General features: G+C 52.1%; 1 protein-coding gene across 2 annotated transcripts in view; it reads left to right on the top strand.

Annotated features, from left to right (window-relative positions):
- The window catches only part of LOC308055490 (acid-sensing ion channel 2-like), a 117,787-nt gene extending 100,828 nt beyond the window's left edge, over positions 1-16,959 (top strand). The window contains exons 9-11 of one of the 2 annotated variants that reach the window (XR_013924535.1): positions 2,002-2,070; positions 2,279-2,453; positions 2,819-16,959. Coding sequence is in view for 1 of the 2 variants with exons in the window: in XM_080369466.1 (XP_080225592.1) it covers positions 2,002-2,070; positions 2,279-2,380 (171 nt within the window). In the remaining variant the exon portion in view is untranslated. Of the gene's footprint in view, positions 1-2,001; positions 2,071-2,278 lie in introns of both variants that reach the window. The other variant, XM_080369466.1, reaches the window with a different exon arrangement.
- Positions 16,960-18,236: the final 1,277 nt, after the last annotated feature.

The following is an 18,236-nucleotide window of genomic DNA, read 5'->3' as shown; positions in this document are numbered from 1 at the left end:
GCCTGCAGGCAGTGTCCCTCCAGCATAACCCGCTGCTGCCCCTGCAAGGGGATTTTTTTTCACTCCATTTTTTTTTCAACTAAATGGGCCGTGGTTCAAAATAATCCTCCCTGGAGCATCCTCCCCTCCAGGCATTGATTTTCCTTCCCAGTCTTCATTGCCATGTCACAGAAATCTTTGTGTTGGGGGTCAGGCTCATGATTTTTGCTTATAAAAGGGGGAATTGAAGCAGGGAGAAGGGCTGCAAGCTGGGTGCGAGCTGCTGAGGAGCACCCGGGTAGCACCAAGACGACCCTCGGAACCCAAACACGCAAGCGTGTGTCCTGCTTCAGAGCAGGAAAGAATGAGATTATGGCTTGGGATAGTTTCAAGGATGCAAAGACCTATGGAAACAGGCAGTTTCCAGCAAATTTGGCAAATCCCAGCCCACGGTTCTTTGCCCTTGTCCCTGGGAAAGTGCCTCCCGCTAATCCAGCTCATCTGCTCATTGCGTGGTGATTTCAGTGCAATGGCTTTGGGACCCTGCACCCAAATATTCAGTATCTTAGACCTGCGTCATCCAGCACTCACATCGCCCTGCCGCAGCCCCATACCACGATGGGACCAGGGAATTTTAATCCCATGGGATATTGCAGTCAGGGGTCATTCATGGCTGTTGCATTAATGTGTGCCAAGCCAGGTGGTGCACAGGGATGTCAGGCAATCAGCCTCTGCTCTGAGCTTGCTTGGGCGTCTTGAAAAACCTATTGATGTTATTAAAGTTGGGATGCTGGCTTTACATTTCAAGACAGCCACTCCCCATCACAGTCCCTTCTGGGCAGCTGTTGGCACTTGATGGCATTATTCTGCAATAAAAGATATGGGAAATTACAATCATAAAGCTCATAATGGCTTTGGAGTGCAAACAAAGCCTGCGCCTCAATTTATATCTCAGGCTGAATGCATGCAAGATTTCATTAAAGTCGCCTATTCCCAGATTTCTTGGGGTTCTTTCCTGAGAAGGTAATAAGAAACCTCACAAAGTTTGGATTTTTCTTCTCTGTTTTACCCCTTTGTTTGACATCTGCTTACAAAACTTGACAAATAGTTTCCTCTTGCTGTTTTCTTTTTCTTTTTTTTCTTCTTCTTTTTGGGCAAACGTGGCTTAAGAGAGCAACCTGTCCCCCGGGGGATGCACCAGCAGGGTCACCCAGGTGTGCCCTGTGTGGGGCACCTTATGGTCACCCATGACAGATATTTAACACACACCAGGCAGGGAGAAAAGGAATAAAATGTCTTAAACGATGCTTAATCTACATGGCTGATCTAATCTGCTCAGGGTTTCATCAAAGCGGGGGGCAGTGCGTTTGCAACCAAAGCATTTGGAAGCTCTTTTGAGATCACCAGCAGACAGATACAGCTGTTCTTTTCCAGTGGGTTAGCCAAAAATCGGATGAAATATTTACCCCAGAGATGGGTCTTTTGCATCGTTCACTCAGCACGATCCTCCTCTTGGTCCTGCCCGAGAGTCGAGTTGTGCTTCTGGGGTCCCAAATCTCCACCGCGCATCTCTGCGTGCCAGCCAGCATCCACCTCACTTCCTTAGGAACTGACCCAATTTTCCACTTGTTTAGCTTTCATCTTTTCTTTTCTTTCCCCCCAGTGAAAGTTTTTCAGAAAAACACTCACTGTTCAACTGGGTTTTCCCTTCTTCAGCAGCAGTGGCAGCCAGGAAAGTGCTGTGGCTAAGGGAAGCGGTGCTCCCACAGCTGGCATTTTTCAATAAACCCCTAAATACATTGAAAAAAATGAGGTTTGGGGTGGTGGTTTTTTGTTGTTTTGTTTTGTTTTGTTTTTTTCCACATGAGAAATCCAGGTTTTGACACATGGGGTGGTTTTCTTGGAAAGATTGTCTCCTTCTCCCTATCCTTTGAGGGGTGTCCCGGGGGGCTGTTCATCTGCAGGCAGGGCAGATGTCTTGCCTGTTCCTGCCCACCTTAACGCCGCCTCCCTCTTTTGCAGCTGATCAAGGAGAAATTATTAGACCTACTGGGAAAGGAGGAAGAGGAAGGGAGCCATGACGAAAACGTGGTAAGGAGCCCCAGGGGGAGGCAAGAGGAGATTTCCCCGCAGTCAAGCGAAGGCGCTGGGATGCGGATGCAGCGTTCGGCCCCAGTTTGAGGGATTTCCCAAGGAGCGATGCTATGGCTCGGCCAAAGAAAGGAGATAGCGGCTGGGGAGGGACGGGGAGCATCCAGCGGCCCCCGGGTAACCCTGTCCCCCCGCTCTCCGTCCGCAGAGCACTTGCGACCCCATGCCAAATCATTCGGAAACCATCAGCCACACTGTGAACGTGCCGCTGCAGGCCACCCTGGGAACGCTGGAGGAGATTGCCTGCTGACACCGTCCGACCGCTCCACAGTGCCAACACCTAAGGAAGGAAAACTGCACAGGAAAGCAGGGACCGAGCTCAGGTTTGCAACGGGGGCAAAAAAAAAAAATATTCTAAAAATATATTAAAAAAAAAAAGGAAGAAAATCGCTATGCATTAAAAAAAAAATAATATATATATATATATTATATATATACACTCTGCCAAAACCAAGCGAGAGGCGCCTTGGACTTGACTTGTGTTGTCCTTTCCTGTGGGGGGGTTGTCTTCAAGATGTGAAGGCAGCAGCTCATTTTTGAACTGTACAAAACAAAGAGACCACCACCAAAACCAAAACCGAAGCCCCGTCATTTCTCATACTGCCAAATGTATAAAGCACTTGCATGCCAGTTCTTTTTACGGCGATATATTCCTATCTGTCTTTATAAGCTCTGTTCCTCTTTACAGTCTCTGATTTTCACTACAAGAAGGAACTCGCGGGCCCAGCCATCCCCTGAAATCACCATTACTAACGTCGTAGGCTGAATTAGAATAAAGAAACAAAAAGTCGCAGCTCTTGGATTCTTCTTACGTTCTTGTCCTTCGTGTCAGTCTGTGATGAATCTTAAGCTAAGCCGGGTCCCCCGAGGCCGGGCCACCGCCGGGGCTCCTCAACGCTACCAGTCACCCCAAGGTGAGCATCCCTGGAGAGGGGCCGGACCGGGGGGCTCCCGGTGGATCGTTCCCCCCCGGCTGCTGTGTCATGCTCCTCCGTCTGCAGTGCCTGAATAGTCCTTCTGTGGCATGTGGGCACAGGGCGGTGGGTTTCTTTTTTTTTTTTTTTTATTTTTCAATTTTTTTTTCCTTTTTTTTTTTTTTTTTTAATCCCGTTAATGGATTCTGTGCTTTCTCCTCGTTCTCATGACTGATATTAAAGCTGGTCTTGTGGAAATGGCCGGGCTGTGTCATTTCTGCCTTGTCCCCCCCCACCCCCCACCCCATGCTGGAGCCCCCCGGTGCAGCCTCAGCACAGGGTGAGGGGCAGACACCGGGACAAGCCCACCCCAGGGGCTGCCCAGGGCCATTCCTTCCCCCTCACCCCCCCCTTTACTCCTTCCACCATGTCCCCACACACCTCCCGATGGGGTGGGCATGATGCCATGGCTGTGCTCAGCTGCATCCCCACCTGCTCTGTGATGGTGGGGGCAGCTCTGATGTTGTGCATTGTGGGCACCTCTTGGAGTCGCATTTATTAGTGACCAGGAGTTTAGAACCGGGTCAAAACGATGCTGCTTTACCCCAAAAAAGGAAGAAGGCAAGTTTCCCGGAGCTCCAAACCCTGCTGGTTTCACAGCCTGGAGGAATGGGAGCGGGATGCAATGTGTGGGTGTGTTTGTACCTCCGCTGGCTCATGATGCTGCTGGATGGCCAGTGACCATCAATGCGGTGGCCACAGTGGGGAGGATCACAGCTGGACTGTGAAAAGCTGTTTTGGGAGAGCTGAGGGGGTCCCAAACCTTGGGAGGGCATTAAACCAGCCACGGGGAGTGGAGGTCAGCCCAGATTTACCCAGATGGGAGGTGTGCTGGGGTCTGCAGCCAGCTGAGGGACTGGGGACATCCCTTTGCCTGGAGAAGATGCAGATCCATTCTCCAAGCCTGCCTCAAGTACCCATGTTCATGCACAAACCCACTTTCCTTTGGGACAAATCCTTCTGCTGCCCAGAGCATGGTGCAAAGGGCTCCCAGTCCGTCACTTGTTCTGGAGTAGACTGTCCCCTCAGGGCAATGTCGAGCAGCCGGCCAAGGGTGCTCGGGGTAGGTCTGTGTCCTGGGCCACCCAAGTCACCAAGAACTTCCCTGTGCTAGCACAGAAGTCCCAGCGGGGCAGCCGTACAGCCTCAGTGCACTGCAGTGTCTCGGGGGAAAAGCAGGTCCTGTCCATCCCGTCCATCACATGCCACCAAACCTGCGCCCGCTGCCGTCCCCACCGTGCCCACCTCGGAGCAGCGCTCGCACCGCAGCTGCCCCAGCTGCCCTCTGCAGCGCAGCACGGCGGCAGGGCAGCCGCAGCAGGGGGCTCTTCCCATGCAGCCCCGTGTGTCCTTGTGTCCGTCCCTGGCTGGAGCCCTTTCGGCTCCTCTCCCCGCTGCCGGCGTGGCTTTGGCTGGTGGCTTGTTATGGAGAGCCTTGCTGAGGCAAGACCAAGGGGCAGGATTGTAGCCCAGCGCTCAGCCGTGCCCGCTGCCCCCCCAGGGCATGCTGAAGCTTCTTCCCTTCCCCTGTACTTGCTCACCAAACCCAAGAAGCTGCTTTGAGGGTGACCCACCTGGTCAGACACGGCACGAGCCATCCAAAGCTGCCCAGCCCCAGGGGTTGGAGCCCATCCCAAGCTCAGGCTCCTGAGCAATGCTCGTGGCTTTCCCAAGTTCATAGGAAAGCAGCTGGGTTGAGGGGTCTTCTCTGGCTGCTGCGAAGCTGTTCCCTGCTCAGCAGGGTCCTCCTTCAATTAGACGTGAGCTGTGGCACCCAGGAGCTGCACTAACACATCCCGCAGGCTGTCTGGCTGCCAGCTCCTCCTTGCCTTGCTCTGCTGCAGCAGGTGGTCTGCAGCCCCTCAGCGTTTTCCTCCCTTCGAACAAAAATAAAACCAGTAAGGCTCCTAACAAAATACCTGGTGTGTAGGATTGAACACATCCAATTAACCTTCACCAAGCAAGGAGGCAGGCAGAGTTCTTTCAGACATCGAGGACCAGATGGGTTTCAACCCAATCTTCTCCAGGCTGGCAGAGAAGTGCTTGGAGGATGTGTGCTCAGGTCTGTGCCCTCTAAAGGGTTAAGGGTGGCCGGGACTCCAGGAGTCATTTCCATGCATATAAATAACTCCACTTGGCAATTTATTAAATCTCCATTAGGAGCTGTTGGTAGTGTCATTGGAAGGCTGCTGAAACTCGCTAAGGTGGGACACCACGGGGGTGCCAAGGTGCTGGGAAGTCTTTTGCTAATACCACCTAGAGAGGAAAGCCACTTGAACAGGAAGGGGGTGGCACGAGGGTGGTCGCCCCTGAAGAGCACACCCTCCAAAGGACTTGCTGAAGAGCTCATTTTGTGTTACCAACTGTCATTTTCTGTGAGACCTGGGCGCTGGCCACATGTGCGTTATCCACGGGATATGCCGCAGCCATCAGCTGGTGGCAAGTGCTTAGGACAGCCTGGCCACCAAGCTGTGGAGCTCCCAAGCTCCGTCTGCCAGTGCCAAACCCTGTGCCAGCCTGGTCCCTGCAGTCCCAGGAGGGAACTCGTGCCAGGCCTGGCTCAAGGTGACTCATTGCAGGATCTCCAGGCTCTCGGCCATGCCCATGACGGCTGGTGGAACCAGCTGTCATGGGCTCCTCGTGCAGGCTGGTCTTTCTGTGCCTTATGCTCGTTAATGGCTGAGAAGGGGGTTGGCCCCACAGCCGTGGTGGACCTCCTACTGCGTTGCTTTGTGCTTGAAGGAGCAGGAGTGTCTCCACCTTCGGGCCGGAGCCCAAGGGTGAACCTGGCATTTTACAGGACCCAGCCTCCCAAATGCAAAAGCAACTGACTGGCAGTGCGAGTGGGGGGTGGGGGATGGGGGACGAGCAGTGAGACGCTGCCGGCTGTGCCCGTCCCTAGCAGAAAAGCTGGTACCATTTGACAGCCAAGGCTGGAGGAGGTACCACCAAACTGGGCCAATTTAGAAATCTCAGCTGCTGAGCTGCTTTACCAAATGTGGGGGGCAGCCTTTCACTAAAAGAGGTATTTCATTACTGTACCTGTGTAGCACCCCCCCAAATACCCCACAGGCACCTTCAGCATCACCCCCAAACTGCGCTGCATCAACACGGCTGGGACAGCGGCGGCGGCAGGGTGGGCAGGCTGACAGGCACTGCCTCTCCTGCTTTTGCCCTGTGAATCCAACACGCCTCAGCCGCTGTGACGGAGAGCCGGCCCGCATCCAGCGCTGGGGTGCTGGGGCGCTGTCATGCTTGCAGGAGGCTGCTGTAACTGCAAACACTGCCCCGGCTCGGTGCTGAGCCCAGCGCCCTGGAGCACCGCCCGGCTGAGCAGCAGGTAGGAAAAGGGGAACCTTTAGCCACGGTGTCTTCCACCCCTCGGGTGAGGTGGGTCACACGGGGGCAGTGGCTCTGGCAACTTCAGCACGGGTGGATTTTTGCTTGCCTGGGTGACCTCCCACTTTCCCACCTCCTACCATGGGATCTGCCCCTGAGCCACAGCTGAGGTTTCTCCAGCAGCGATGCTGAAGGGCTCTGCTGCCCAGCTCGGGGCAAGCCCATGGCCCCGAGGCTCCTGATGTGCCTGTTGAGCCCAGAAATGCAGCGCTGCCTGCTGCCACCGCGGCTCTCCGGCTCTCGGCACAGGCGCTCATTCAAGAGCCCTCTTCCACCACCTGCCTGCCCTCCCCTGCCCAAGAGCCTGCGTTTGGAGAGCCGAGGGGATGGGTGGAGGAGGAAGGGGGAGCTGAGGAGCCGACACACAACACCTCTTGCTGGTGATCAGTATAAGATACCCCAAGTTTCAGGGGCTCACCCCGTGCTAAGGCAGGGCATCCCCGCGGACCCCAGTTGTCCCATTGCCATGCAAAGCCTCGTCCGTCCGTCCGCTCTTGGGAGGGATGTTGGGGCATTGCAAAGGGTTCAGCCGAGAGCTGCAAGGGCAGACAGGAGGCTTGGCAAGCTGCCTGTCAGCAAGACAGAAGCTCGAGTCATTTAGCTTAGCAAAGGGAAGGTGAAGAGGGCTCCATCAGTCTATAAATTTCTCTGTGGAGAGATTTCTAATAAAGGGTTCTTTAATCTGGCAGACAGAGCTAGAAAGGAGGGGGAAACTAAATGCATTCGGAACAAAAAAAGCCTGCCTGGGACCACGGATGGTCCCTCAAGCCCTGAAGTCTTTAAATCAAGATAGGACAGCCTTTCCCAAGAGATGTGCTCCCAGAGCCGGTGCCCATCCCAGCTGCACCCTCTGGGCAGGCTTATGGGGAAGACCTTGCATCAGCTGGTGGTCAAGGTCCTAGAAGTGAAGACCTCAAAACTTTGCATTTGAGCCTGTTGGTGTCTGAATTCACCCAAACCCTTCTCAAGCTGGACTTGTACCTAGTCTCCCACCGTTGGACATCCACAAGCCTGTGTCTTCCCAAGGAATTAACAACAAGAGCTTGAACAGGTCTTTGCACCTGAGTCACTCCTCCACTCCCGACTATTTCTCTGTTTGATGTCTTCGTCAGCCTAGGAGGGGTGGTTTAAAGATTCCAGTTGCTTATCACACTGAAAGCCACGTGATCTCCAAGACTGGCAGGGAACTAATAATTACCAGAGGGTACAAAGTGTTTTTCTGTCAAGGATCTAGCGTGTCAATCGATTAGAGGCAACGCGCATTGTGTTGACTCCATCTGACTTATCTATCAGCTGCAAAGCCAAATTCATACTGGAAGAAAGGGAACATTATACCATGTCCTGGGGGTGGCCAAGGACATGCCTGCCCGCTCTCTACACTAATATAAGCACTAATAAACAGTTCAGCTTTTAGGGGCTGATGTGTTCAGTGGCATCTCAATGGCAGCAGGCAAGGAGGGCGTCATGGGGTGGTGCTGGGCTGAGCCTGGAGGCTGGTGCTGCTGCAAGAGACCACGCAGAGTGGGATAAGCGATGCACATCGACCCAAGGATCTCATCCTGGCTGTAAAACAGGCTCGGAAGCTGCCATGAAGCCTCCAGAAGGAGAGCTGCCTTCCGATGGTGGCATAGGATCCACAGGGCTTAGGTATGGCCCTTGGAACGTAAACTCAGGAGTTGGCCTTAATCACCTGCCTTCAAACCTCAGCCTGAGCACTAGGTCATGCTGGAAGTATTCTGTTCCCTCGCTTTGCTCTCCCCATCCCCCTCCTATCTGTCCAGATCAGTTTCTCCCATTTTTACCTGCCTTTCTCCTGCTCAAACGCCCAGTCCACCATGTGTCCATGGGTGCTGGGAAGTGAAGGAGCTGGTTCCTTCTGGGTTCTCCTTAGCAGGCAGGAGAGATTCACGTCCTGCTGCTTCCCTGCTTGTGCCCCTGGGTGACAAACCTTCCATCACCTCTCCCAGTGCCACTCGTAAGAGCTGCAGAGCCCAGGTCTGGGAGAAAAATTCCCATCCTTGGTCTTAAAAAGCTCTTTGCAATCCTCTCTTCTCAACCAGCATTATGCCACGTCTTACAGCCGTCCATAGTCACAAAACTCCCTTGCACAGAAACCTTGTGGCGTTTCTCGCTTCAAGTTGTCAGGAAATAAGTAAGGCTCAAATTCTTCAGGCTGCGAAATGTGTTCTGTTTCACAGGCACTGCGAAAAAAAGCCAAAACAAAACAAAAAACCCTCACTTCCATCTCCTGATCTTCTCCCCAATCTCCTGACGTTCTCACCCACCTCCTGATGCTCCCAACCTCACTCTGATGCTCTTCCCCACCTCTTGACCCTCAAACCTGCATCTTGATCCTCTCATCTGCCTCCTAATGCTTTTCTCCACCTCCTGATGCTCTCACATCCCCTTTCCTGGCATCCCAATAATCAGATATTCCAATCCTTGAGCTCTGAATCAAGTGGGAGAAACTTCATGAGAAGTTGCATCATCTCATGAGGGCTTAGACACTTGGAGGCTGTGGTCACCAGACCGAAGCTCTTCAACACCTTCTGAAAGCTATTCAATGGCTGGGCATCTTTCCATGAGCAAAGGCGCCAGATGCCCCAGTGCAAGACCCAGCAGCAAACCCCCCCAAAATCACAAGTTTGCCTTAAACTGTCATGAGGATTTTCTCTTAAATTAAAAAAATAAATCCTAATTGGGTGTTGTTTTCTTTTCCTGTTTCTCCCACCTCCCGAGTGAGAAAGGTGACATTCGATTCACAGTTTCGAACGCTCAGGAGGAAGCCTGGAAACATGCAAAGAAAACTGCGAATCTCACGCAAATCCTCTGCTTCCACCCACCTGCGCGGCGAGGAGCTGGTGAGATTCGGGGGATGCTCACAGGGGTGGGCAGCACGGCCCCACCACTGTACAAGTCCATGACATGGGGGAGGATTCTCCTTCAGGCAGCCTCCTGGATCTCCTCTAGCTCTTGTCCTCACCCTCACCAAGACACAAGATCAGATGGAGCCATGGAGAAGCCAGGAATCGTAGGTGTGCTATCGGGTTTTTTAAGGATGCAATAGAAAATCATGACTTTGACCCCGTCTCCAGAGGAAACACCTTACACGAGCTTGTTGTCAGCCCGTTTGCCTGCTCATTCATCACGCCCGGCGGCTTTTGAATCCATGAGCCGGTTCCAAGAAAATTTGGCAGTGTGTTCTTAGAAATCATTCAGGTCCTGCACGTCGCCTGGGTACCGCCGGCCGAGGGGAAGCCAAGCTGGCGGCTCTGCCGGGATGAAGGCAGGCACAGCCTGCGGGCGGACGGACCGTGTCCGGCGCTCCGAGCTGCTCCAGCATCTGCTCCTGGATGCGCTGTCCTAGGAGGTGGGGGATGCACACGGATTGCTGGAGGCAAAGGGGGCTGGGGGGGGACGACAAAGGGCACAAAGCCGTAAGAAATCAGGTTGCTTTCAGGCCACTGCTCAAGGAGCAATTACTTTTCACCCAGCCAGAGATTTTAGCAGCCAGGGAGAGCAGCTCTGTGAAACTCCACGCAGCTGGGGCTGGGAGCTGTGGAGCTGGCAGCTAATTCCACCTCTTCCTTTACTGAGCAACTTTTAACAGGCTCAAAAGAGTAACAAGAAAATAAAGTGATGTGCAAGAGCATCCAGTCGAGCCCTCCCCTGTAACAAGCGTGCCAGCAGCGGCTTCAGTCCTGGGTCAGAGACCAAGTGGCCGCTCTACTGCTTCTTCAGTAGTGGGAAAGACGGTAAATTTTTTGTGAAGCCAGCTCAGTGAGCCAGCTGAGAATTTGGGGATGTCCCTGGAAAAAGGGACCTGCAGCCCCAGTGGAGAAGGTGTGATGGAAGGAGACTGCACTGCCAATGCAAAACCCCATTGCCTGTTGGGACTAATAGTCCCTTTTTCAGGAATAAAAAAAAAAAAAAAAAAAAAAAAAAAAAAGTAGTGATTAAAGATCAAGAAAAGCAGTGAGGATTTGGAGATTTTTCAGAAAAAAATAAGAAACTTCAAACCTCAACCTGCTGAGCAAGCACAGAAAAGAGCTATGCTGAAGTGCGAGGCTCTGCCAAGCAAAAAGGGCAGCTCTACGCACCTGATAAATTATTTGCTGCAAATTAGCCCCGTGCTGGCTTAGAGCGTGTTTCAACAGAAGGAGAAAGGAATTTAAAAGATGCTGCATGGCACATCCCTGCCCCCCATTACCGTGTATCCCGTGTCGTGATACATCTGTACGGTGCAGGACGCTTTGCATTCGGCCGGCTGAGCTGACTGAAGGGGACCAGAGGTGATGGCTGGATCGCAGCCGCTTCCTTGCCCCAGCTGGAGAAGGTCGGTCTGCGCTGCCAGTGTACGATGCTTCTGCAGATTTCTATCTCAGGTGACTGCATCTTTTTTGGCAATCACACCCTTTTCTCTGAAAAACAACTTTTCTGATTATTTATTAATACATGCTACAGCACAGAAAGCCTCCACTGGGGAAGTCTGTGGGCACCAGCCTCCTGCTACCTGGGCTCAGTCAATCTTTTCCTGGGTAATTTTTTAGTTTTCAGAGCATGGGGACTTCGAAACATTTTCTGGCTCCACTTCTTCCTGAGCTGATTCCATTAGCATTACTTTTATTGAAGCATCTCATGTGTTGGATGTTTCATGGAAGAACAGAGACTGCAGCCAGCTGAAGGCTGGGCAGTTGCACATCTCTGGAGGACACAGGGATGTGGAAATTTAGACCATGCCCAACCTCTGCAGGGACCACCTTACGATGCAGCCAAGCGTTTGGGGTGGGTTTTTTCTCACACATTAAAAAAAGAAGAGGTTAAAAGGAAGATGGAGTTTCGTGTGTTGTTAAAACTCAAGGAGCCTGCATATCTCAGCCTGCTTGATGCTAACAAGCTGAGATGGCCCCATGCTGTCCTACCAGCAGCTGCTGAAGAGCCAGCTGGGTTTTGACATCTCCTGCCTCCTTCCCAGAGACATCGTCCTCTCGGCTTAGAGCCACTGGTGGATCCAGGTGCAGCGGCTGTGAGCAGCCAAAGCAGGAGGAGTCAGGATTGCTTTGGGCGAAGGCTCAGATGGCCTTAAAGGCTCAGATGTAAACTTGACAAGGTGGTCCATCCACTCTTGCAAAACACCCTCTGAAACCCACCTTGAAGGCACCTGGGGGACTTAAAACAGCTCACAAAGCTGCTGTCTCTGCCCTGGGAGGGATGCTGGCTGCTGTGGCTGCTGCTCCCTGAGTTTTTGTATGGGTTCCATCTTCTGGACCAAGTCCAGCCCTACCAACCAGTATTGCAGTGTGAGATGGGGGTGATGCGGTCTTTGTTTGACCACTCTTCAGGTGGATTTCAGCTCAGAAGGATCTTCTGGTGCCTCCTGGAGGACAGATGGAGAGCAGGACTTCCAGTGCACAAATCAGACACTCAATACTAATAAATAACACATGCCCAGGGCCACCAAAATGGGGTATCATCACAGGTTGAAGCTGCCGAAACATACAGAGGGTGAAATGTCTGGGAAGTCAGAGAGAGACTAAAAGTAGAAATCATGAATGAACTTCAGCCAAAACCTGTGGGAGGGATGGGGATGGCCACGCCAGAAGTCCAGGAGCTGAAGCTGCAGAAGAGGCAACTTTGCCAAGAGAAGCATTAAAAGCTCACGAGGCTCCATCGCCAAACTTGTGGAAGATGGATAGACACCCCGGCCCACATGGCTGGAGCCACTGGACCAATAAATCACTTTAAATGCCTGGGAAGTCAAAGGTTCCTGTATTTACAAGACAGAAGTGGCTGGAAGTTGCTTGGCTCCAGCTGGAGCCCAGACACCAGAAAAGCCCGGGGTGGGAGCAGCAGCCTGGCCATGGGCTGAGGGCAAATCCCGTCCGCTTTTGGGGGAAAGCTCCTTGTACCTCCAGGTTCAGCCTCTGCAAAGGCTTTTGTTTGAAAAGGGAAGTGCTTTGGGGAAAAAGCAAACGAACAGGGAAGAGGGACTGGTTTGCTGTTCTCACCCACTGAAAACAGACACTGCTGTGAAATCTGGCAACAGCAAAACTGTTTTCCAGCCCGAAATTTTGTATAGGGAAAGTCTGGGTTTTAAAGGAGACTGAAGATGTTTCCACATTCTGAGTTCAAACAAACAAACAACTCTTAAATATATATATAGTTTGATGGGATTTTTCTTTTTCCCCCAATCAGCATCCCAGTCTTTTTAAGTGAGTGGGCAAAGCCCAGCAGGTATAAAACTTCAAATAAAAAAGCATTCTGGCAGGTTTCTTGCTTCATGCAGGGAGAGGTTTCTGCCAAAAGCTCAGTCTTGGTTGTCTCTGCGGTGTGGATGAGCCCTGTCTACATCTTAGAGATACCCACGGCTGGATTTTTGGAGCAGCACGTGCTTGGAGGTGGCACGTTTCCTATCAAACCTGTGACAATTTAGCTCCTGGTGGTGTCCAGAGCCAGGGAAAAAGGAGACATTCCCCAAAAGTGTTTGTCCAGCTCCTTCTGGATGGGGCTGAGCAGTGAAAAGACAATTTAGGGCTTTTAGGAAACCTATATTGTCATAACCCCTGGGGTCAGGGCTGGGTATGCACCCATGGGTCCCAAGGGAGTCAGTGGTCCCCGTGCAATCCTTCACCGGGTGCCCTGGCTCCAGAATTACAAAATTAGGGACAACGCAGAGATGAGAAATGCTCAGTATTCCCGCACTGAGAGAAAGGATGCGGGGAAAGGTCAGCCAGCACAAAGTAAGATGGAGATGCCCAACTGGGGCAGTCAGAGCTCAGCCCTGGGCAGCCGCTGGCACATCCAGCCCAGCAGATCCAAGCTCTGCTCACCCAGCTGCCAGGTCAAGGGCTGGTTTCCATAAAGCAAAGACGTTTCTTTTTGGTTTATAAAGGCAGAAAACAAACGCACGAAGCAGAACCTGCAGGTAGCCTCAGTGCTTGCCAGGAGGAGTTTGTTAACGAGAGGTACCCAGGGACTGGGATCGATGGAAGAAGCACTCGGCGAGTATGAATTCAAAAGGAAAAATAGCTTTCTACTCCGTCGCATCCCGTGGCTGGCTTGGCTCAGGTTATAAATGTTTGACGAGAGGAGGCGGCGCGCGGGTCCCACGCGCCCACAGGTCGGGCAGAGCTCAGCCCCCCGGGTCAGGGCTGGGAGAGATAAAAGGGGGTTTGAAGAGCACAGGCAGCGATAAACAAGGCTTGAGCCAGCTGAGAGGCACGGCGAGGTGTTTTGGAGCTGCAACAAGAACTCCCAGGCAAAACAATCCTAAAAAAGTCTGACACACACCCCCCATTGCTCTGACAGTATTTCTCAGGGCTCTAAAGCAAGGTGCGGGGTGGGACAGGGGGGTGATTTGCTTTGTATCCATATCCAGGACTTCCTACTTTTTGCACAATTCCTGCATGAACGCAGACAAGGACTTAAAAAAAAATAACCTCAGCTCAGGCGGCCCAAAACACATTTCTTTGTGATGGATTTTTTTTAACCCCCTCCCTCCTCTTTTTAAAATCAGTCAGCTGCAAACAGAAGGGGAAAAAAAAAGAAGGAAAAAAAAAAAAAAAAAAAGAGTACTGACTTTGAAAATATCAGAATAATTGATAATACTTTGTTTATACTTTACCAAATACTTCCCTTTTCTTGGCCAGTCCATTCAGTTCATCCTGCATTCAGAAAGCATCCTCCTCCCACCTCTGCCTTTCAGCCACATGTATATATTTATTACTCAGGTGAAGATGCCTCCAAACGATGCCTGGGGGAATCCTTTGAGATATCTGGAAGTCCCTGGCCACGTATCCACATGGTCTCCAGCAGTTTCTGAGTATGTGGCCACCTCTGCCTCCCATCCAATCCCTGTCCTTTCCCATTAGGATCAGGAGAAATAACTGCACATCTCCACATGCTCCCTCCTCATATCCAAGACTTGCAACCCACAATGCTGTGTCCCAGCTCCGATGCCCGCACCACTTTGGGAGCTGGTGTTCCTGCTGTTTGCTGGCAGCAGGGAACCTGCTGCAGCTCCCCACGGCTCTGGAAGGAGTGGGAATAAGCAGATGAATACTGAAAAAAAGAGAAGACAGAAAATGAGCTGGGGAATGGCACAGCGAAGTGGCTGTCTGTGGCCAGCTTCCCTGCTTGGCACCCAGCTAATATGCAGAAAATACTGGGGCTTGGGGAGGTTTTCCGTTCCTATTTATAAAAGTGTGGGAGAAGATGATTCAGCCCTGGTGTTGCAGCTCTCCTGTAAAAAACCTGGACATCCTCTCCCTGCAAGGATTCCCCTCCAGCCCCTGGAAGAGCTGGATAAAAGAGCATCAGCCCGCTGACCTGTGCTCCCCATACCAATGCTCTGGGAGGCGTATGGCCCATTTGCCATCCCAAAGGCAGGGCAAAGGTACCCAGCTGAGACAAGAGGCCCTGGATTCATCATGATGTCAAGCGTGGGATCAGCACCACTGTGGGGTATTAGCCCACAGGACTGTCTTGCCTTGGTGTTGGGTTCAACTCCCTGGGCTAGCAAGCATGCAGGCTGGGCACTGCCACCAGCCCAGCAGCCCTCTGAGCATCCTTTCACAAATTTGGGCATAAACAGATAAAGAGACAAGACTGCTGGACCTGAGCCATCTCCAACTTGCAAGGCAGCATGAATAAAATATCGATGGGATGCCCTGGCTGCCTACTTCCCTGCGCCCCAAAAGAGCAACGCCGCTCTCTCACCAGCACTTAAGGCAGCCAAAGAGTTGGTTGTGCATGGCTGCCAAGTGGCCTGTTACTGCACATGGCCTGTGGATTTTGTTAGCATGCCGAGATGCTCCTCCAAATATGCAATATCCCTGGAATGCACTAGTAGCCCACCAGAAAGTCTCTGAAGCACTTTCCCGGCATGGTCCTGCGGTAAGATGCTGGCACGCCAGCTTGTCTGATGGGTCTCAGCTTCCAGATGCAGCTTCGCCATTGCCCTGCCACCCCCAGCACCAACCCTTGGATAGTGGCACTTCTGCTGTCATCACCAGTGCATCCTCTGGTGGCATCATCCCTTCTTCTCCAGCCAGCTCATCTGCTGAGTCTCAAACTTCCCAGTGCAGCATTAAGGAAAAAAAAGCCCCTCTTGGGATGCAGCACGTGATGGAGATGTGCTGTTCGGCTGATGTAATTGACATATAAGCAGAGAAGGTCACTGTCGTGGGTTTGATAAGGGAACATGACAAAGCTGTTACATCTCCCAACCTTCCCTTTCAAGCTGACAAGTCTTGAAAAATTAAAGAGCACATGCACACGTGTGTCTGTCACATCTTTCCCTCTGGTGTTTGTGTGCAAGTGAGAGCTCAAAATAGCGAAGTGGTGACACCCTGGGCTGGACCATTTTGCAGGATGCCCAAACGCCAGCTCTAAGTGCCAGCGCTGCCATCACATCACGTCTGACTCAAAACACATACGAGAACGGGAGGACAGCGCTGGTGGTGTGCTCAGGCTCGTGACTCCCTGTTGATTCTCCCTTCTCTGACTCATGGCAACACCAGAAGGCTCTGCAGCGTTTTCTGGGTGCAGCCGAGCAAAATGGGTTCCATTGCGGAGTCTCCTTTCCAAAGCCACAAAATCAGTGGTGTTGGCCATTCTGCCACGGAGGGGAAGGAACATCAATCACAGCTTTTCCCTCCTGCTATCTACCATTGGGGCCATTCAAAAAAGTTGAGTTCAGTAAAACTAGACCATCATGTTTGAGTTCACCTTGGTTTATGCACCCACTAACACAAACCTCAGCTCCGGATAAAATGCCTCTTTGCAATGAAACGCTCCCCTTGCAGTCCGGTAAACCTAGCTGCCCCAAGTGCCCCTTTTGGGTTTTTTGCAGTTTCTGAACCAGCCTTTCTCGAAAGGAATCCCTTTCAATTGAGAGTTTTCTTTTCATCAGGGAAGCTTCTTCCAGCAGCTACAACTAATCCTTTAGAGAGAGTTTTATCCAGCTCCTGCCAACAGCCAGTTTTCTGGATGCTCCCCATGTCTTCCCACTGTCAGCGCTGCTTTTTAAACATCCGCGAAAACTGTTAGAGATTTTTCAGGAGACGTAAATTTGCTCCGTGCATCACACAACCAGCTTGTCTACAGGAAGCTGAAGCTTTTCTGTTAATTTTAGTTGCTGAAACTTATTTCTCATATGGTTTTCCTTGTAGAAAGTCTTAATTCATTTTGATGCTGATTGTATGCAACCAGTCAAATTCAGCTCTTCTCTCATCTTTTTAATATCCTCCTCTGTTGCCTTCTCTCCTGCTCTGATAACATCAAAGACCCTTTTCCTTGTCACCGCCATGCTCATGCTTCCTCTTGTCATGTCACTTTTATTAATTTGTACTTTCAGAGGTCTTCTCGTCTCTGCGTCAGGAGGTATTAACTTCAAACATCACAAGCAAGCAGCTCGGCATGGGGGCTGACAGGCAACTGCCATCTCCTCGGGAGCCCACAATGTTAAACGTGCATCTCACGCTTTCCCTGGCGAGGGTTTTCATGCGCTGTATTTGCTTTCTGAGGCACGAGGCACTTTGAATTTTTGTTGTCTGTATATTAGAGAGCCAAAGAGACCAGTGGTGCAGCCGGCTGAGCAAGGGCAAGCAGCTGGTCCGAGCACCTGCAGCACCCAAACGCTGAGGTCCAAATCGATGGAGATCCAGGTGGTTTTCCAGCACGTGGACAGGCTCGTGGGTAAAGCCATGGGTGAAGGGGCACGACAGCCCTTTGGTGAGACTGGCACAGGTTGCCCAGGGAGGTGGTTGATGCCCCATCCCTGGAAACATTCAAGGTCAGGTTGGATGGGGCTCTGAGCGATGTGGTCTAGTTGAAGATTCCCCCACTTATCACAGAGTGGGTTAGATGGCCTTGGGAGGTCCCTTCATGTCGCAATTTGAATTACAGCGGTCAGGAAGATAAAACACAAATAAAATAGTAAGATGCAAAACGTTTTACCGAACTCTATGGTCCATGCTGTTTTTCCATCCTCCTGAGGCCAGACCACACTCCTCCTTGTCTCTACTTCATCCAGGTCCTCCCTTCCCCACACTCCTCAGAGCTATTTAACCACTTTGCTGTAGGATCACAGCTGCACGTGGTCCAAGCAAGGCCACAGCTGCACGTGGTCCACGTCAACCCACCCACTGCCTTCATTCCCCTACACCTTCCCCCCCAAACCACTCTGTGACCGCGCAGAGCTGGCACGCACAGCCCCGGTCCCTGCCCCAGCATCCGCAGGATGAGCGCATCCTTCGCGGGGCAGGTCCTGCTGGTCGGACCCCATGCCGATGACATTTGCTGGTGAAGTCCAGCCAGCGAGGTGGGGGCGGGCAGCGCTTGGGCTCAGCGCAGCGTCTGCTGTTTGGTGCTCGCACAGATGGCGGGTGGCAGGCAGGGGGGTGGCACGTGCCCAGATCCGTCCGAGTCGTCTCACCCGCATTCAGACAAAGGTCTGCCTGGGCTGGACACTTTGCTGGCTCAAACGTCGCTGCGCATGAGCGGTTTATACCACCCAGCTCCCTCTGGGATCAATTTTCTCAGGATACGCAGCCACGTTCCTGCCATAAAGCGCTGTTATTGGCACGCTAATGTCGCAGGCAGCAGCTCCAACACGCGCTATACCCCATAACCACGGTGTTTACTCACACATCAAATAAATAGATGGACACCGGGAATTAGAAATGGCCACTTGTCCCATCAACTCATTATCAATTTCCATATCATTCTTCC

This window comes from Falco punctatus (assembly GCF_963210335.1).
Source record: "Falco punctatus genome assembly, chromosome: 19".
NCBI lineage: Eukaryota > Metazoa > Chordata > Aves > Falconiformes > Falconidae > Falco > Falco punctatus.
Note: the sequence above shows the minus strand (reverse complement) of the source record. Positions and strands in the feature narration are given on the sequence as shown.